General features: G+C 35.0%; 1 protein-coding gene across 2 annotated transcripts in view; it reads right to left on the reverse strand.

Moving 5' to 3' along the window:
• The window catches only part of PDLIM5 (PDZ and LIM domain 5), a 215,966-nt gene that overhangs the window by 91,494 nt on the left and 101,733 nt on the right, over nucleotides 1-22,739 (reverse strand). For both annotated transcript variants that reach the window (XM_079919693.1, XM_079919692.1), the window contains exons 4-5: nucleotides 10,296-10,338; nucleotides 8,246-8,664 (exon numbers count right to left, since the gene is read on the reverse strand). In XM_079919693.1, the coding sequence (XP_079775819.1) occupies nucleotides 8,246-8,664; nucleotides 10,296-10,338 (462 nt within the window). The remainder of the gene's footprint in view (nucleotides 1-8,245; nucleotides 8,665-10,295; nucleotides 10,339-22,739) is intronic.

A 22,739-nucleotide genomic window follows, 5' to 3' on the forward strand; every position in this document is an offset into this window, starting at 1 on the left:
TTCTTCACCGGGCCCAGAAGCCATGAATGGTGTAGTACAGGCTAAACCAACAATTCCAAACACAATTTTGAAAAGGGTCAGAACTTATTTTCTACAGTATTCTCATTTATGTGTACAGATATCCCTAACCCTAAATAAAGCTGGGTGCAGGATCACTGCTGTAAAGAGCTGTGGTCTATCAGAAACCAATGAAATATTCATCAAAAGATCAAGATATGAATTGTGGCTCTATGACTTTTGACTAGTCCATCTCACTGAGCCTCAGTTTTTTCATTTATAAGAATATCACATATAAAGTAGCACTGTTCTCAGGATTAAATGAAATAATATATGTGAAAGGGATGTGTAAACTACGGAGTTCAAGAACTTTGAGTTTGCTAAGACTATTCATTTTTCTATTAAGAAAGCATAAATACCAATATTACGGAATTTACAATGTACATTATTTTATTAACACGTTAACCTAAGATCTAGGTAACTTTATAAATACTCCTCCCTTCTCAACCCCGCCCCCCAAATAGGATAAATGCAAACTAAATTATGAGTTTCGTTTCAGAAGAGAAGAAGGAACCTGAGCCTGGACTAGCAGACAAGTGGCACAAGATCCAAGCAGAGAAAGTCCCCTAAGAGTGCAGATGTGTGTGGCAACACCTGCTAGGTTAACTCACTGCTAAAAAATCACATTGCTATCAGAATGCCACGTGACTGGTGTCATTGTAATAGGGATACCATCAAAAACTGTCGCAGTACACTAGAACAGTTTTTGCCCAGTGACATGGTAGAATTAACGTTAACACTAGCTTTGCAGTCAGACAGGTAGTAGTTCTAAGCATACATCCTCCATTCAGTGTGTATTTTATGCAAGTCATTTAACTTCTCCAAGTCTCGATTTTTACCACCTGAGAAATGGGGATTGCATCTACTTTAAAGGGTTGTTTTGAGGAATAAATAAGGTAGGTAAAGTATGTAAAAGTGCTTTCCACACTAACACAAAGTAACATAATGTGTTCTTTTATGATTATTGGAAAAATTATTTGCAATGCATGTTCTAAGACTACACGTCATCATATATGTAAAGAACAGAATCAATAGTATTTACACATAATACTAATAATAGTATTTTAATAGTATTTAATGGTATATTTAGTAGCATATTTTAATAGTAATTCAAATTATTATTTATGATAAAATTTTAATATTCCAGGAGTGAAATACCTAAAATACCTTTTACTGATATGGAACAAAACCTCCTAACCCTGTTTAAAATAGACCTAATTTTCTTTAATTACAAAATAATAGACATACGCTATTTCATAAATACACTGTCTCTGGCAGATTCCCAAACAGACAACACTTTATCTTATGCAATTACTTGAAAAACTTTATATTTAAGCTACTAAACTTATAGTTTTAAATTTCTCTATAATCAGTAAGTGTTTACTCTTAAATGGTGCCAATTTCAGCTATAAGACTATTTTATCCTCTACAAAGGGTTTGGACTACAAAAATACAAAAAAATAGTGTTAAGCTAAGACACCAAGATTAATAAAATGTCACCACTTAAGAATATTTTTTAGCCACAACACACTTGTGAAAAGTACAGTGCGTCTTAGACTCTTTTGTGACATTCACCACAGCTTAAGGTCTGTGTCAAGTGATAGAAAGTTTCTAAACGTTTACTGCCTTTGAAACTCTCATGACTATGATTAAAGAAGGGAATAATCTCAATAATTTGATTTTTTGAAATGTATTTGGGATAGAATATAAATTCAACTATCAAGAGCAAACAATTTATTTCAAAATACATTCAAAATTAGCAAATTTATTCAAAATTTTAAAAAATATTAAACACGGGAGGCCCCAACCATATCTCTAACTCCAGTATATACTGTCTATAATAATAATCTATCTTTCTGAAGGTTTAGCTTTCTAGCATGGAAAACAAGTTTCCTAGGCTGCTAATATATTTGAAAATTCTAAGCAATGAGAAGAGACTAACAAAATTTGGTGATGGTGTTAAGTTGAAAGCCAGATGAAAAGTTGCAGAGAGACAATGATGAAAATTAGAAAAGAAACCACTGATGAGGTACTTACACAGTGCCAGGGTTACTGAAGGAGGAATAACACACACACAGAAAGATGTGATAGAGTAGAGAAGACAGTGATGTTCCCAGGATGATGGGCAACAAAGATGAGGCCAAAAAAAAAAGAAGAAAAAATGAAATAACAAAATTCGAAAAAATGAAGACATTACACCAAACATCATGCTTCAAAATAATCACGTAAATGCAGACAAACAAAAATGAACAAGTGTTAGTCAAAATTCTGTTACACTGTTATTATTTGGAGAACAGTTTTATCTGTATTTGTTTGTTTCCAAAAAACACTGAAAAATATTTTATATATTAATGCTAGTTGAAGTCTCAAGTTACTAATACCAAGAAAGATTCACTATTTAAAATTTTTTTCTAGGTTTTTACAAAATTTATTTTAGAGTGAATCCAAATTCCTACCATGGTTCCTAATAAAAGGCAGAGATTAAAATATAAATAAGATGTCAGATATAGAAACAGATCATTTTAGAATCACTTTTAAAATCAGAGCAGACAAAGAGAAAATCTTTCAGTCTCACATAAGATAAGAAGTATACATTACTAATAGCAAGTGTAATCTTCTCACATAAATTATCCTGAGCCATACATTATAAAGGAATAATATGCTATATGAAACTTTTCTCTTATTTTTTAAAATGAAGTGATTATGATGAAAAATATATGAAGCAGTGGGTCATAAATAATAGTCTATTACTCAATTTTCATACTCTCCCCTGTCCATCGTTACCACCGCCCTCATTCAGAAGCAAATTCCAGGAAGTTTAGAGCTCACTTGGAGGAACTCCAGAGTTCTGTGTTATCAGCAACCTAATTATTGCCCAGAAAGGCATGTTTGAGATGATAAAAGAACTAGGTTAATAGCACCTAAAGAGGAAAGACATAATTCATTCATATAGCCTATTAAGCATAAAATCATTAAAAACAAATATATTCACATTCTATTATGTATAGAGACGATGAAAGTATAAAATGCTACACAGCTTCTCTACGCATTGTTGAATCAATCCTACCGCAATGATGTTTGGTCAGAGTAACTAATTACTCATTATAAACGCAGTGAGAAAAGCTGCCTACCAGTTTGAATACTAAGACTGTGCATTGTAGCTAAGCGGTATTTCCGCACGTCAAAGTCAGTTTCATTAACTCAATAAAGGGCTGAGTTTTGCTGAGTGGGGGGTGAGATGCAGGATTAAGTTAATCTCAGTAATTTATGGGTATTTAGTCTTCTCTAAACCATAATGCAAAGCATTCTCTCCTCTGCCTTGCTATTTTAAATAGTAGGGAAACAGTTTTTCAAAATAACCTCCTCTGAATCACCTCAGAATAAAATCTTAGATATATATTTAAACATTTTAAAATTTAGGGAAGAAGTTTTATGTCAAAATGAAGTTGGGGGGAAATATTCTATGATGTGGTAAGGGGTAGCCAGCAGAGGGTTGATTAGTTAAAACCTGAAGATGCCAATTTTAATACTTTGAACAGATATTTTCATGAATTTTAGAAAATGTGCCCAAGTGGAATAGCCCATCATACACCACAGTGGCATCTGTGCCAACGTGACAAGTCAGATGACGTGGCTTTTCACCCTAGCTACGCCACCCACTTCCTCTGTGCCTGGACAAGCGGCAATCCCCAAGAAGCCTCCTTTTCCTCAATGGTGAAATGGATTACAATGTCTTCATCTCTCAGAATTCTTGTAAGGGTGTATGTTTTTGTATTTGAAAGCACTCTGAAAACTATACAAATACAGATTTGTTGTTAGAATAGATCCTCCAGCGACTCAACATAGAAAAAGTATTATCAAACTCAACTGTAGTTTATGCACATTATTCACTCATGTAGCCTCAATTCACTTAATTTATCCTCAAGTCTATAATCATGAAAAACAAATACTAATTCAAAGTAACAGAAATAAGCCCAGGGCACAAACAGGTGACAGAACCAAAAATTTGGCAAGACACACCAAAATTTGGCTTCAAAAAACCCTAGGTTTGAATCTTAGCTCTATTACCTGAGAATTCAATCACATACTGCATTTAAAAACATCTAGCACAATGCTTAGTAATAATGAAAAAATTAATGAATCTTAATCTGCATTTTAAAAAATGTATATTTAACCTAAATGCTTAAATTTATTTTTCCAAGTCCCATTTTTTTCCCCTTTATAAGTCAAATTGTTACACTGGAATCTAGTAACTAGTGGAAATCTTTGTGTACAGAATTTAACTTTAAATAGACAAACAATAAATCAGGGCTTGGGGGTGTTTCTCTAGTGCATTATGCAATATTCTTATGTGTCTATAACATGAAACTCTTCAATTAGTGAGATCATAGCCACGCTGGAAGAAAGTTGCTCTAATAATTCAATAGTTAATCCCTCCAGTGTGTCTAAGATAGATATTCCATATTTCTAATTCTACTCTAGAGTATGATGATAAGGAAATTTCAGCACATGCTCAGAATAATCATAACATAAAATTAATTTAAGTTCTTACCTAATGTGATTTTTATCTATTTTTAAAGCTAGTAATCACCAGTTTATCATCAATACCAACAGACACAAAAGCAAGGTTTTGAAGTTATACCACAGTTATTTTCAATGCCTATGCCAACTACCTGTGACACTTAACAAACTGGTACTTAACTCTCTTAACAAATTCCAAGGTGCACAGAATTTTTATCATCCAGTGACACACAACTGCATATATAGAGTTCTCAAACTTTCAGTAACACTGGCTGAAAAATCGAAATGGTTCTTAAAGATTTTACCTGGGAAATATTGGGTTTTGATATGAATTTGGAAAACAACTCAGTTTTATATGTACTATTCAATAGTGGTACATATGTTTATGCTTTACATTCTGTCTTTATCTTTGTATTCTAATAGTCTTGACTGATACAAATTACCCCGAACATTACCTCTTTTAAACCATTACACAGCAAACCCCACATATATTTTATGATAAAAGTTAAACACTACTATTTACTACCATAAAGGAATTCACCACAACACAGCAATGCAAAACCAAACTTATTGAAAAGGCTAAATGTGGTTATTCTAAATTACAGCTATTTCGCAAAATTTAGCCTAATTTTGCAAAAATCGGGCATTCATGCTGTTTACTCATATATAAGTCACCATATTTTCTCTCCAGTAATGTGGATACTAACTCTGTCACTTTTGTTTTCTGTAAAGAGAAAAGCATTTAAAAATATTACTGTCATATCATGTTTTGTATCTTCCAAGGTCAGGTTCTTCAAAATCCCACATAAGAACTGTTAGAAGAAACTGCAGTCCAATGAAATTAAAATTAATTAAGGATGCATGAGAGACTTACCTCTTGAAAGCAGTGGCACATTATAATGCAAGGGCATATGGAAAGGGAAAAGGTAAATCAGTTAAACTACTTCATGTAAAATAGACTCCTTTCCAGTTTGGAATATAAAGTTCCATTTTGCTCTAAGTAGAGTAAGGAGAGTAATAAAGAAGACAGTGAGCCAAAACTAAAAATTCATATATGTACAAGATGGACTAAAAATTTCTTAGAAGTACCTTGTTCATTATTACTTATAAGAAGGAATAGGAATGTTAACGTAGTATTATTAAGAAATATTATAAAGATAGCAACACAATCGTTAGATTTCATACCATTAGGATGAATAACTATTTCTCAGTAATGATGCATAATTCATAAGCACTTATTTGTCTTATGTTTATTAACCCTAGACAAATTTGGGTGGGATGCCTATAAATCACTTAAAAACTAATAGTCCTCCTGCTTTGAAGAAAAAGATAACTTATGCATTTAACTTCACATCCTCCTAAACTCCTAAATTTTTGGTTACTGGCATGTATTAGTTTTAAAATAAAAAGTAATTCATAAAAAGTAACAACTCTCTCTTAAAAAAAAAGGAACAACCCTCAACTGTGAAAGAGTTTTGCTGAAGATCTTTTGTCACACTATAAAAATGTGGAAAATTCAATAATCACATAATTAGTAAAAACGCTGACAGTGATTTCAGGAAAATAGTTTGACACCGGATGCAGGAAATTCATCAATATCACAAAACACCTGCTCTTCAAAATGACACATCACTGACTAGTAAATAGTAAAATGTGTGATGTATTTTCGATTTTTCTGCTCTAAATGTAGTAAGAGAAAGAGCACTGCAAATATGTCTCAGAACTTCATAGATACTTTGTTTTCAAGTTTTCATCGTGCTAACATATCTGGACAACATCTGAAATTAAGCTATTTTTAAATGCAATCAATTTACGAATCCAAAGCAGTAATTTGCTTGCTAATGATGCAAAATATGTAATAATCCCTTCTGTCCTGAACCTTGTGCAGCGCTGAACACCAGGCATGTGCTCGATAACCACATGTCGACTGATTAAGAAGCCACTGTAGAGACCCTGTAACCATACCTCTGCTGCCTACAGCTTCAGTTGAAAAATAATAAGCTTTAAATCATTTCAACTTTGATCACCAAAGCTGTACTCATAAAACACAATTTCAGCTTGGTATTTTCACATGTTTTCAATGTAGTACCTTTCCGTAACCTCAATTTGCTTTTATCTCTACAAGTTTCCATTAAGAAGGCTTTCTTATAAAATTTCAAGAAATGTTAGCAAGGAGAAAAGATTTTAACTCAAATACTTCCTTCAAAGGACTTTTTTCTACTGAACCTGGAATTTAACAAACACAATAAACTTCTGCTTTTAGTTTTCTGTGGGGCTAGCATTTGACAGGCAGCATCTGTTTTTTCAAGGTACTACTTTGATTACTCTAAAATCTATTGTCTTAAAAAAGACATACCAAAAAAAATATAACCAAACGCATCTCAACACTACATACTACTTCTCTTCCTCACATGAAAGAAGAGATAACTTAGGACACTAGTTTTCCTCAATTTATACATCGAAACTTTCAAAAGCCATCCACCACCACAAAACCGCATGTAGGGCCCAGTAGCTGTCCTTCCAGACCTGCCCCTTCCTCTCAGCAACAGCCTGGAACCCTGCCACCTTCTTTTTCAAAGCCCCCAAGTTGCCATGGCAGCAGTGCTATGAAAGCACAGCCCCTTCATTACATGAATTAACATTCAGAAGGGATTATCTCAGAAAGGACCTATCTACACAATTATTTTAATTATATTTTCCTGGGAACCGGCATTGGTAAAAACAATCACGCATGCAGATTATTTCCTTTTGTTTTCCTTTTAAAAGACACTTTTGTCACAATAAATCTGATCAAAATGATTTTACAAAAATGACTTTGGCTTAAAGTACGGTCACTGGATTCCAAAAAGAATAAAATAACCGTCTATAAATGGAGGCTGCTGAAAACAGACTTCAACCAGTTTTTAAAAAATCTGTACCATAAAGAGGGGAAAATTATAAGGAATGGATTTTCAAAAAATTCTGCTAACATTATATATTTAGTGTCCACTGCTTTAAATTTTAGAAATATTTTTACAGTGAAATATCCTTTAATTTGCTTCTGATATTTTTTAAGCATCCTTTAATGTTACTGTCCTCTCATCACTGTTCGATTTTAAAGACTAAATTCCAGCATAAGTTTATCTGAAAAGAATGTTGCTTAGCCAGCTGACCTAAGCTAATGCATCATACATAGACATGAGTCAAAACTAAATTTGTTTTCTGTCTTAAAACTACTTCCTAGAAAAAAAGCTTCTTACAGACTTCTCATTTCCTCTCTTTAGCATGAGATACATAAGCTGACACGACTGCAACCACTCTGTTTCAACTTTTGGTGGCTCATAAAAGGATGGAAAAATTGAGGAAGAAAGATTCAAGGTTTGCCTTGCATTATAAGGGCCAGCTGCTCCACGTTGTGCCAGGACTTGGAGAAAAAGAGTTACAGAGTCTGTTACATGGTTCATAACAGGTCAAAATGCATAATTAGGTCTGGATTAACCTATAATCGCCTTGCAGAAAGTGTTGTATTGTATGTAACATAACGCTACATGTTAATGAAGCAAATGAAACTTCATCTCCCTCCCTTCAAAGAACAGCTGATTTTGGGGGGGATGGAAATTAAGTTTTGCTTGGAAATTGCCTGAAAGAAGAGTTTTGATAAGAGCAGAAAGCACCCTTGGCCACCTACCCATTTTGCTGTTTACTGTCACCCTGGGATCCTCTTCTCTGTCCCTCCGCTAGCTCCTGGGCAGTCTCGGCACACACGCTGGTGACTGTGGGCTGCCGTGGGACATTAACTGCAGGTTTACCAGCGCTCAGTGCAGATGACCGCTGGTCAGCACTAACACTGGCATTAGCATGCGGTCCAGATGCAGCGAATGGGGGAGGAGTGACAGCGGCCCCGGGTGCAGGGGAAGCATGTGATGAAGTGGTCGCATGGGCTGGGGTGAAGGCGGACGATGGTGATGGGATGGATGTGACTTTTGGTGAAGACACAGAACCAAAGGGTCGTGGTGCCTTATTGTAGGCCATGTTGGTTGTGGAAGTGACTTTGGACACAGCAGGAGATGGAATGGGCACAGGTTTAACTACTTCTTTAGGTTCTCCCTATGTAAAATAAAAATAAACATACACAAAAACAGGCCAAAGACATGCAAAATAGATCCACTGAAAAGAACACACAGCTAGTTTGTAAAAAGACAAACACAATCATGTTAGCAGGCCAAACTTCACACGTTTTCAGATAAAAACAATGAGTTGATATAACACAGTATGCATGCCAACTGGTCCCAACATGCATAACGTGGATGCACATACTGAGTAGATATTTTTTTTTAATAAAAATGAAAGGAGTTCAAAATATTTAGGAAGTAGATTAGAAAAGTTATCAAAAAGCCTAAAGGCCAAAATAAGTACCAATTCAGGCATATTCCAAAGGAAAATTTTCTAAATACCCCACAGTAAACAAAACATCACTAACCAAAATATTTATTTTAAAATATCCAGAGTCTCAATTATAATTCCATCTTTCAAACCTGTTTAATTACTCTCCAGAGTACAATTATTTGATTCATGCAGAAGCAGCAGCACATTTCTAACTCAATTAAAAACAAAACAAAACAAAACAACCGAAGGAATGTTCATTTTCATCTGACTCAGAAATGTGCACATTCTAATTATTTTGAATCAAGAAATCGCTCCTTTAAAAAAAAACTCAACAAAAAAAGCAAACAAATCAACAAAACAAAATCAATCCTTTCCCTTTCCTGTAATCCACCTGTTGTTTCTCTCTCTGGAATGTTGTGAGATATCACTAAAGATGGAATAAATTTCTTCCCTTTTCTAAAATTAATATTTAGTAGTTACATGAGGGGAAAAAAAAGACCTTAGATGTTTCTTCACTGCCATCAAAGAAAAAAAACAACTAAGAAAGCTCAATTCCTCCTAAAATTAACAGAATTTGTGTTTGCAAATCCCTATCCCAGAGTAAGTATGAAGTTAAAAACAAAAAACAAAAAAAACAACAGCTTAAGCTTCTATGACATTCAAGAATAAGTCCCTACCATCCCCAAAGAAAAACAATCAAAATTCCTTAAAAAGCATACAATGGTGGCTCTATTATGTTTAATTTGAAGGGAAAAAAAGTAATCTAAATTAATGTTACAGAAATAATAAAGCTAACTGCGGGGGATAAAGTACCTTCATGCCTCTGGGAATCAATATAAATAAATTCAATGGAAAGGCACAAGTAAAATTAAGGAGAAAACCCCCAAAACGCAAAACCAGATTATATGAATAATGGCTTAGGACAATTTCAGGATATATATGAGAAAAAAAGGGTACTTGCCAATAACCTAATCCAAGAATACTCTGAAAATGTAATTTAAAAACTCATTAATATTCCTAATAAAATGTTATTAAAGACTTACTGTGATATTCATCTTTTTAGATTATGTGAATAGAGATAGGCAAATTAAAAGTGAAGGTAAGAAATCTGGATATGAGTTATTGATAACATACGACATTGGAAATAATGTTTAAATGATGAGGAATAATTTCAGATGATAATTCTGTATGTGTTGATTTCCACTTTCCCTCGTCATCTTTAAAGAAGAACTATGCGGAGAACTGCATCGAAACTATAAATTGTCAGTATGACTGGAGACAGGAACGCAAGTTACAGTGGTTCAAGAGGGACAGTCAAATAATGTCCTAGTGATGCTAGATTAGAAACACACCTTTTGAACAGGAACCGGCTCAGGCTTGGGTGTAGCAGATGCTCTGAGGAAAAAAAAGAAAAAGGAAAAAAACATGAATTTTTGCAAACTTCTTACTAATGGAATTTTTATTATTATATACCTCAATATACTAAATCATCAGAATTTACAGTTTCATAATTCATGATTTTACTATTCACAATCTAATTAGTTCATGCAGCTCAAATGCCGTAAGATCCAATACCTCATATACTAGGTATTCATTAGTGTATGAATATCCACTCTACCCACTCAAGAATGAGGAAAGACAAACACCAGTCCTGTTTGCTAATGCATCCATGTTTAACCTTTAAATTAAGGCTATTCCCTACCAAAAAGGGTAAGGTAAAATAAACATGACTTTCTGATCCCTGCATGGCTCCTGAAACAAATAATCTGCATCTCTATCTCCAATAGTATCTGCCTTTTCTCCTATCATCCATGAATATGCCCAGAGGACATTGGATGTTTTTGTGAAGATACTGAATAAATTCTGGTTGAACTGGGTCACTGAAGGCATACTAATTTTGTATTTATATTCTTCAGTGCACATTACTGTATCTGTTCTACTAAAACCAAACTAAGTTCTTCCACTAGGCTATAATTTCAGTGAATGCAATGACCGCGCCCCACTTGTGTCTGTATCAGCACTGCACCTGGCGTGTAATAGGTCATCAGTAATGAGTGTAGAAAGGAGAGAACAGGGAAGAAGGACAAAAATCCATGCACAGAACTATTCTCATATTCAAATATATTATTCTTAATCTATGCTTTTTTGCATTATTACTGTCCCTTTGGTTATCATGGACTAATAATAACGATAATTGATTTGGAGTGAGTATGTCATATAATCAAGACACAACCAAAGTAGCAACTATCATTATCCCCATGCTTCACATGAGAAACTCCAAAATTAAAGTAAATTACTTCTAGGATGGCACTAAGGCCAACGGTCCTTATATATTACAATACACTGGCTGTAGTCAAGGACAGTAACTAAATGATTGGAGAGCTTCTAATGATTTAAAGGCTATTTTCCCAGAATTAAGGTACATGTTATGTTTAATAATGTCAGAAGCAGTCTGACTCCTCTTACAACACATAAGCCTGAGGATAAGACAGCAAGTGCAGAATTCAAGAAATGTAACCATAGTAGGTAAATAATAAGTGATAATTTTAAGATGCAAACCATGAGATCATTTGACTTACAGAGAAGCTAACACAGGATATTTGGTCTCCATGATCATAACCTAGTAATGAACTCTGATCAACATTTTTAGCAGCAACTGAATTTCCCAATAACAACTAATTTGGTTAGCCAGGGCAGGCACAGACTGAATAATTGGCTAACCTAATAGGAGAGACCACAATGGATGCTAACATTTGGTTAGTGCCGTGTAGAATTACCCTCTGGCAGTTGTACAACTTTCCACGTGTGGTCTCAATCAGACAATTTCTCTTTTAGCTTATAGGGTTATTATAACAAGCAAAGGAAACAAGTTCAAATACAGAACAGTGGAATCTTCCTTTCATTGAAATTTCACAGTAAGATGTAATCACAAAGGATCTACTCATTAAAACTACCCAAGACATGATTGAAAGTTTGCCATGGGACTTCCCTGGTGGCACAGTAGTTAAGAATCCGCCTGCCAATGCAGGGGACACGGGTTCAAGTCCTGGTCTGGGAAGATCCCACATGCCGCAGAGCAGCTAAGCCCGTGCACCACAACTACTGAGCCTGTGCTCTAGAGCCCGGGAGCCACAACTACTGAGCCCACGTGCCACAACTACTGAAGCCCGTGCGCCTAGAGCCCGTGCTCCACAATGAGAAGCCACCGCAATGAGAAGCCTGCGCACCGCAACTAAGAGTAGCCCCCGCTCGCCACAACTAGAGAAAAGCCTGCGTGCAGCAACAAAGACCCAACGCAGCCAAAAAAAAAAAAAGAAAGCTTGCCATAATAGAGAAGACAATATTCTTTTTCATTTTTCATCTGGACACTTAAAGGTACATGGAGCTCTTCTAGCAACACAAAAACAATTTATACAAAAGACGGATGTTTAACAGTCACTAGGTTTCCAAACAGAAGAAAACGCACATATCCTACATCTATGAAAACAAACCCCTTAGTTTTTTCTAGGTGTTAGTTCTTATTTAAACAGGTTAGCAACAACAGTAACAAAAGCCCCAGAATGGTTAGTTTTCATTAACTTTAGAGCCCAACCTCTTAGTTTGCTGAGAACGCAGAGTAATGAGTCTTAACATATTTTATGGAATGAAAGTTCTACAAAAATACTTCTTAAAATATGAATTCACAAAAAAATTTTAAACTGGGTCTTGAATATCTGCCCTGCTTGCCTTCTGATAAAGTCCCGTAAGTGCAATGACATGAAATAAGAAAAGCAGTCAAAGAGGGACAACCTGTCCTCAAAATTCCAGGATTGAATCCACTACATGTTAGAAACACAAGCATCATTTTGTAGGTGGAAAGAAGAAAAAAAAGATGGCTTATAAGTAAATGTCAAATGGAAGAGTGAACACTAGATGCAATAAAAATTAGTTCTGGTTTAACTATTTAAATAACTACCAAATGAGTCCTAGAATCATTAAAACTTAGAAGGTTCCTTAGAGTTACTCTATCACATGCCAATCAGATACATGTCTGACCTCTGTTTGAATATATATAGGAGCTCACAGTTTAAGACATGTAATTTTTGAATCCTGTTTAAAATGGCCTTCATTGTAATGTTATTTTGCTTTTTTGGAATAAACAGAAGAAGTCAACTGGTCCACATTAAAAATATTTGGAAAAGCATTTTTAACACACAAAATACATATACAAATCTATAACATACATTATTTACATTTTAAAAGATCAGTAGGGTACATAAATCTCATATTTAAGTGTGATTACATATTCTTACAACACAAACTATTGTGGCTTGGGAAATTTAGAATACATGACAATTGAAATCTGAATAATGAACAGCAATCACACCAGCTTTTTAAAAATCAAACTTTACTAATTATCACAAAACAACAGAATAAAAAGATACAACACCTTTTATTTTCAAAGTGTCAAGATTTTTAAAAAATATTAATGCATAATGTTTGTGAGAATACTCTGTTGCTGGAAGAATTATATATTATTACAGCTCTTTTGGAAAATAATTTGGCATTTATTTATAAAAGGCTTGAAGAAAGCTCACACCCTTTGACTTATTAAATCAATTTCTGGGAGTCTATCATAAGGAAATAACCTAAAAGAGGAAAAAGACTTTACGTAAAAATATACTCATTCCCTACAGTATAACTTATAATAGTGAAAAATAGGAAACAACCAATTAAATATACAATGAGGAAATGGTTAACTGTAATATAACCAAATGATGAAACATTATGCAATGATTAAAAATCATTTTGAGAAAGAATTCTGAATTGCATGATAACATGCTTACTTTACGATATTAAGTGAAAAAAGAGAAATATAAAATAGCATATAGAGCATGATCAATGCATGGAAAAAAGTGGTTGGAAACACACCAACATTTAGTAGAAGCTCTCTATGAATGATATTTGTTTTCTTCTCTTTCGTGTGTTTTCCACATTTTATGCACTGTACACGTGCTATTTTTTATAATAAGTAAGACTATTTCTCAAAGCATGCTTCACAGAAAACTACTTTCTAAAACACAACCCCGCCCCACCCCCCAAAACAAAGGTTCTGTTATCAAAGATATCTAGAAAACTTGAAGTTAAAGTTACGTAAGCATTGTTAAAGTTACGTAAAGGGACTACTCAAAGCCTTTAAATGCCCAGGAAGAAAATACTGTGGATCATGGTCCACACCCATTTGGAGTTTAGAATACTCATTTATGGAACTCGTTTTCAGAATATTCATTTGCTCAGGAAACCTTTCTCAAGGTTGGAGTTAGGAAAGGGAAAAACCCTCTGAGAAATGCTATTTTAAAGAAACAGTAAAGAGAGTAAATCTCTGTCAGCCTGAAAAGTTTTAAGTCTCCTCCAGGTGGCTACAATTAAGGGAGAGAAACATTACAGTCCACAAAATCCTGGAAACCTTTTGTCATACAGAATATCGCTCTTACTGAGATGGTGCTTTCATGGACTTGGTTAAATAAGATACCCAAAGCCTCTGAGCATAATTTAATCGATGTTTAACGAGGAAAATCTCATTTCCTTCACCAAACTGAAATATGTATTTCCCATATTTCCTGAGGAGAAAATCCTAATATATGAATAAGGAAAGCTAGTTCTCAAAATTAAAATTTTTATAGTTGTCTTTCTTTTTTTTAGAACAATATTGGATTGAGCATCTGCTCCTTTACTTTAGAAATGTGATTACTTAAAAGCAAATAATTTTATAAAGACTTTAAAATAAAGTTTTAAAACCTGATGTATAATTATTAAAAATTATTGCTACATTTTTCTGTTCAAATCCTGGGAAATACACAATGGGATAATAGATTTCCCTTTCAACCGCAGCGAGCGACACAAGTCACTTTTGTGCAGTGTGGTGTGTTTCAAACCAGAAGAGATCCTGGCAATGGCTTGGTGCCACGGGTCCAACAGTCTTCTTATTGTTCTCTCTTCCCTTAGTGCGAAGCCCCTGTATGGGAGTAAGCCACGATGGCGGGAGGCTAGTGCCCTGGCCCGGTACTATCCTCAGCTCATGGAATTCAAAGAACAAAGCCGTCAGTGTGGCTACAGCAATCTATTTTGAAAGCTGATTGACTTTTGTGAGAGCAGTATCCAAAATAAAAATCCCTGATGCGTTACAACCAGTTTCAGAACTTCTGGCTGAACAGTTGAAAGGAGTTCTAAATTACAATGTTGTATTCAAAACTGGAATTGTGGTGCCCTGGTTAGAATAATGTATAGGAAAAATAATACCATAAATAAGCGACAGATCTATTAAAGATTAGATTCAAAGGAATCATGAAAAACTGCATTGTTCGAACGCTCAATGAATTTTCCAATACTGCTGTATAAAGTAATACGTTTTTAGCTAATAAAAGTTGCCAATGAATGTTCACATTAGTGTTTAAGAATGAGGAATTATGCAACAGAACTGGAGTGATAAAGATTACTCACATTACTCATTATGTCTTGGTGAAGCCTTCAACCATATCTAATACACTTAACTCATAAACAATCATACAGAAAAGAGGAGGATTTTTAGTTCATCTTCCGTGAGATGAGCTCTATCTAAGTTTCCCACAGCATGGCCATCTTTGGGCTCACTGACCTCAGGACCCATAAACACTAGGGCACATCATTAATCACTTTAATTGCAAAGTTGTCAATTTACAATAACAAAGCAACTCCAGAGGGGAAAAAAGTGAGCACTCAAGTGTGTAGAGGGATGTCTCTTTAAACCATTTCCCTATATTTAATTGTACTTCTAGTCAGCTGGCTTTCCTAAAAACTCAAACCTTAAACATTTAAATCACTTATGGCAATGCATCAGTGGTTTTTTCCAAATGATCTGAGAACACATAAAGAACAAAATAGTACTTAATATCAGCATGTTATAACACCTTTTAGCTTATAGAAGATTATATTCACCACATACACATGCATTCATACACAGTCTCATTTTCTTTCTCTCTCTTTGCATTTTCTCTATTTTACTATGGGTACTAAGTAAAGTATATATTTTCCTCTGGAGAGTAAGAAATAACCCAAAGCTGGACAGACTTTGAAGAGTGGGAGAAAGAAGGTAAAAAGAGAGAAGCAAAGGAACTGCTGGAGCCCATCTGAGTACCCAGGACCCCCTCTGCTGGGGCTTGGCTTGAAATTGGGTGTGGCTCAGAGAAATCCAGAACAGGCAGTTAGCACTTGATAATTACCTCCCTAGGTAAGGGAAAGGGCTTTTGTTGTAAAGATCCTTTTCAGGTGGTCACAAGAGTTGATGGGGCTTGAGAAGAAATTTTCAGCAACCAGTTCTAAATGAAGCCACAGAGGGAGAGAGGGTGAGGAAGGAAGGAAAGGACTTCTACTGAGCTTCCCTGACCCACACGGTTACAGTATTATCAAGGAGGAAAAAAAGGGGATGGCGGGGAGGGGAGAGAAGGGAGCATTAGGCTAAACTTAAAATGATAACATATTTCCCATTATTTGAACAATGAGAGGATTGGTGTCAGCATTCAGCTACCATTTATTGGGGTCGGTCATACTGAATTAAAGGCCTTATATACAATTCTTAAGTTTCAGAAATAAAGTCTAGAAATGTTAAATAACTTGGACCACTAAAAAGTTTAATGCCAATTTCTACATTATCCTCCCTCTAATATATCCATCTCACTTAGCAGAAGCCAACAAATTAACAAATATTTCTTCATCTCATGATATGCTACTTTATTTTCTATGGTTGAAGTACTGTTCCAAGTTTGGGAACACGGTGGTAAAAACAAGCCAAAGAAGGTCCTTGCCCAGAGTCTACATTTTAATGGAGGTGGCAGATAGTAAGTCAATAAGTAAGGTAGTTTTATAAAGTGGTAAATCCAAAATTTCCCATTATTCTACTTGATTCTAGATACAAGAAATGTTTTTTTACCCTACGTTTATTTCCAAAAGAACATTTTTATTGGGAAAGAAAGTTTCATTTGTCTGTCGTGCCTCATGTCCACACTCCCAATAACCTCAGCCTCATTTAAGGAAAAAAAAATGCATTTTTCTAACTAGTATTTATAAAATAATTTCTATAAAGAAGACTGTTGAAGAAATTATATAATATTTTAGATGTGTTCAAGGTTACATAAAAGTAATTTCAAAGTTCAGGATAATTCATACTTATTATAAGTAAAATTCTTTTAGAGTGAAAATACCATTTCAATAAAGGGTTTTATACAAGGAGGCTATTTTTGTATGCCCCATTGTTAAGAAATGGCAAACTTTACCGCAAAGGGCCAGACAGTCAATCTTTTAGACTTTGTGGGTCACAGGCTGTAGATTCAACTATTCAGCTCTGCCATTATAGCTAGGAAGACAATCCAGACAAAATATGAGTGAGCATGACTGTGTTCCAATAAAGCTTTATTTATAAATACAGAAGGGGGATAGATTTGTCCTGTAGGTCATAGTTCGCCAACCCCTCGTTTAGATTATTTTATGGTTTTGACTGTAACAAACACTCTAGGAAATATCTTACATGACCACGGCTCTTTTGGAGTCTAAACCTCATAACCATTCTGCATAACGGAAAACCTCAGATTACAATTTGTTCAGCCACTGATTGCCATAAGAAACGAGAGTTGAGCTTCCATTATTCCTTCTGTGGTTGCAGGACACTACCTTTCAATCCCTCTTAACTCCTCTACTCCAACTTTCATACTAGCCGTTAAATGATCCATCTAAACTTCCAAACCACCCATTCAAATAAAATTCACACCACAGGGCACTGATACTGAAGCTTGGTAAAGGGACAGGTGTAATATTATTGGATTAAGGATGACATTTTAAGCAGTATTTTTAACTCTGCACCTCAGTTCCTTTACTAATACATGATAAAGGCTACTAAAAACCTCTCTCACCTTCTGCTTCTACATATTATAAATGCAACTATTAGTAATTTTTTTTAATTCTAAAAGAACAACTAAAAAGGACGCACCATACATTCTGTAAGAGAAACTGAGAAGTATCATTTCCTTCTTTCCCACTAAAACCCTATTCTTTATTTCATAACAGACATAGATTATAATACTTTTAGGATTAATATAAACAAGCAATCTATAACAGAGTTGCATTCTCTCAAAACCTACTACGTTTATACCTTCCTTAGGGCACGATGATAATTCTATTTAATATATCTTCTCTTCCAACTCATCCGGTAGAGAAAAAAACATTATCAACATAGTACTATCAACATAATACTTCATTATTAATAAGAAACTAATAGATTTGCAAAGCAAATAATCTGCCTGTGAAAAATTAGGAGTTCCATTTATACATCTACATTTTTCTGGTTCTTTCGTGACATTATTAAAATGCCCTTGAACAACAAATGTGGTTAAAATTCACATTAAGAGAGTAGGCATCGGGCTTCCCTGGTGGCGCAGTGGTTGAGAGTCCACCTGCCAATGCAGGGGACACAGGTTCGTGCCCCAGTCCGGGAAGATCCCACATGCCGCGGAGCGGCTGGGCCCATGAGCCATGGCCGCTGAGCCTGCCCGTCCAGAGCCTGTGCTCCACGATGGGAGAGGCCACGGCAGTGAGAGGCCCTCATACGGCAAAAAAAAAAAAAAAAAAGAGAGTAGGCATCAATAACAAACCATATGCATAATTGGCTTTTCCCAGATATCTAGCAATGCATGGTAAGAGTCAGATACTGAAGAGTAGGATAAAAGGTAAGTAGGTACGACTCACACCCTGATGTTTGTCTATTTATTTTTTCCTTCCTTTTAGGAAAAGCTTAGAGCCTTAAAGAGACAGAGAGATCCTCCTACCTTTCATATTCAGGGTTTCTCTTATCAAGTTCTTCCTTGATAGAGGAATACTTTGACAAACAGGAGAAATAGCTAATGAAGGTTGCAAGTCTAGGTCACCAACAAAATAAAATAGCTACTCTACAGTTTCTTTGCTAGTATGAGGACAGTAATTCTTCCCCTGTAGAATTATTTTGAGGATGGAATGAGGTCATGTATGTAACACACCTCACGGTGACTGGCACAAAGTAAGCAGTAACAGACTACTTTTCTACCCCTTATGTAGAAGATACGACCCTGGAGTTCTGGAAATTATTCTCTGTTTCTGATTATATACTGTTATAACCAAACCAAATTATCTACCAGGATAGGTTTCAAGAGAAAACAACAGAAACAACAACAAACTAGAAATTATTGAGAAAATATCACTTATCGAGTACGTACCAAATGGCAATAATTTCATTTGGCCCATTCTGTAAATTATCTCATTTATTCTTCCTGAGCAAGTAGTATTGTGCTCATTTTAATTATAGGAAGCAGAAGCTCAAATAGGTTAAATAATTTGACCACAACTTAGAATTTGAAAATGGCAGAGGCAAGATTTGAACACAAGTCCTCCAGATACTTTAAATGCAACTCTAACACTCTGCCTTCTAAAAATAATATCAAAGTGAAAGTCATAAAAGTAACTTTGGTAAAGAACTTCAGAGATCTAGAAATGCTTTCAAACAATGAATGACTATTAATTTTCTATTAACTAGTAACTATTCATTTTTCAATCATGTTACTTATAGAATGTCATTTTTGGATTAATTCATGTAAAAACTGAAGTTACTCATGGTAATACATACATATATGTGTACATATGTAGTTAACATATAGATATACATAGAGAGAGGATATATATGTGGACATCTATCTACCTATCTGATTCTCGGATCTATAGAAAGTACACATTTTACAGCATGAACAATATACACATAAGTAAGAGTTTAAGTACTTCAGGAAATTCCCAGTTAAAGGTTTATAAACATGCAGAAACAAAGAAACAAGCACCTTAAGTCCATTCTTCCTTATTGTTCCAGAGAAGAGGAATATTTTTCCCCATAGTAATAGGAATTCTTTAATAACTTCATTTTCCAGCAGGATGGGGCTGGAGGTTCCTTAATGAACATCACCTATGGTGCTAAACTAGGTGTTCTGGTCAAAATAGCAGCCAGCTTCTGAAGTTAGCAGCCATGCAGATCCCAAGACACCACATCATGAGATCTTCTTGTGGGTATGTGTCGAGAACCTCATGTTTATATCTCGTCTTCCTGACGATCTTGAGAAAATAAAGGACCATTGTAGTCCCCATTACAGCTATTGATGGTGATATGTTACCAATAACACAGAATAAGTAAGACTGCTGGTCTGATGTGTGCCCTGTGATACAGGGGTGTATACCGCACATGTAAGATTACAGAAATAACCATGATGCTTCCTTTTCAATTTGGTTTAGCTACATACATTCATATATACCTAGTCACTGAATAATACATTTTAATAGGGTTCAATTCTTTTTGAATCAGCCTATACTTTTATAAACAAACACACACTCTTACGTTATAGTCAGACTCTAACTCCTGTTAACCCTCCAGATCTATTATAATTAGTATGGGCTTCTCTATTACCATAAATTATTTTAACCAAGCACTTCTCATTCCTGACCAATATGTGTTACACCTAATGCCACTTCAAGTTCAAGGGCAATACTTGTACTATACATTTTCCTTAAATTAATTTATTAATTCCACAAATATTCATTGAGCCCCTAACGAAACAGGCTCTGATGTAGGAGGTTCATCAACAGTAATGAATAACAGACAAAACCTCTACTTTGAATGTGCTTACATTCTACTTGGAAGAGGCAGATTAAAAACAAACAAGCAAAGAATGTCACATGGTAATGAGTGTAGTGGAGTATAATAAAGCAAGACAGGGGCACGGATACATTATTTTATATGAAGAAGTCAGAGAAGGCCTCTATAATATGAAATCTGAGCAGAGACCTGAAGAAGAGAATTCCAGGCAGACCAAACAGCAAGTGTGAAGTCTCAGAGGCAGGAATGTGACAACGAGCTAGAATGGGAGTAAAAGCAAAAACAGCAGTGACAGATGAAGCCAGAAAGCTAACCGGGAGCCAGGACACATAAGCTACTCCATGCCACTATACGGTCTTTGTCTTTCCCTCCTCTAAGTGAGACGGAAACATATTTCTTTCTTTTCTTTTTTTTTTGCGATACGCGGGCCTCTCGCTGCTGTGGCCCCTCCCGCTGCGGAGCACAGGCTCCGGACGCGCAGGCTTCAGCGGCCATGGCTCACGGGCCCAGCCGCTCCGCGGCATAAGGGATCCTCCCAGACCGGGGCACGAACCCGTGTCCCCTGCATCTCAACCACTGCGCCACCAGGGAAGCCCCGGAAACATATTTCTAAATACGGTACTTCATCTTGTAAGAAAGTTTAACCCAAACCTCAAATTACAGAACAGTAAATCTAAATACAGTGTTGACCAATAAATTAGCCTATAAATATGTTTGAACTGTATAAGCCTACTTACTAACAAAAGGAAGGGAAGAGAGAGGGACTAAAACTTGCCCCAAATCTTAAATATATCAAGACAAATAGAATACAAATGGAAAATAGCAAAATATCTAATTTGTCCTTCAAACATCCAAAGGGTAAGAAAATGCTCTTTGAGGCTCATTTTTATATGCTCTGTCCTATGCTAATATTGAAGGCACAATTTTGGCACTAACTTTTTCCAGATACATCTTTTTCTATTCTTGTCTAGGCTAAGCACATTCAATTGCAAAATTTTTTGGTAAAGTGGGTATTTTTAGGTAATTCAATAAAATTCAAGGGGACAAGCATTCCAACATTTAGCACAGCCTTATTAGGAAAACAAAGTCAGTCTGCTGTCTTGTGGAAAGCACAGAAATGAAAACTTTTCATTCTTTGTAGTCTAAACTTAGGTTTTTCCATTTATTTATTTAACTCTTAAAAAATAACTTGGGGGTGGGTTTAGGTTTTTTAAAAATCTGGAGTACTCAGAGTCTAGGAATTTAAAAATTAGTGATCAAATGTGGCTATTTTAGCCATAGATAAGCCAGGTCTGTCCTTGTTTAATAACTTTAAGATGAGCTGTAAATTTCACATTTATCAGTTCAGAAGTAGAATCATCTTCATCACTGAGTCTTATTAAATTAATTCAAAGTATTCTATATAATAATATCTAAATCTGAAAAAAGAAAATTTGAAGCAAGTGTTCATATATTTGTCATTTAAGAAAATTCTTATATTATTTGTGATTAACTTCACATTTATACTATCACACATAAAGGGCTGAAACACATTCAATTGTTTCTTTAATTTAAGAAACTATTTCTGTTTATAGAGACAAAAATTTGTTTATAAAATGACAGTATTACTTATATTTCTGATTGATAATTCAATGGATTTTGTTGTAAAATTTAAGCTATATTAGAATTCCAAAGTTTTCCAATGTTAACAAAATATTTTTTTAAACAAAGAGACAATATAAAACATTATATTCTCTAATACCTCTGTCATTACAGGAAGAAAATCTGAAACTAGCAAATTAGAAACACATTCTGCCTATTTTACCAAAAAGCATGCTTGTTATCTTGAGAGAATTAATTCCCTCCACCACAGTGTGAATCTAATATATTAGAAAATGACCCTAGAATAGTGCTTCTCAACAATACACAACTCAAAACATGTGTGGCTCATCATGCACGTTCAACAACACCCAAACTGTTCTACATCTTTCAATGGGACAAATCCACTGATCCAAAGCTTGACAATTGTGGCTATGTCAAATTGCTACAAAATTTCTAAATGCTTATTCTCAATTTCAGTACTTATCTCATTGTAGACCAGGGACAAACAGTTCAAACTGGCACCAGACTTCAGGGACTGCAA

Source organism: Stenella coeruleoalba (genome assembly GCF_951394435.1).
Source record: "Stenella coeruleoalba genome assembly, chromosome: 4".
Taxonomy (NCBI): domain Eukaryota; kingdom Metazoa; phylum Chordata; class Mammalia; order Artiodactyla; family Delphinidae; genus Stenella; species Stenella coeruleoalba.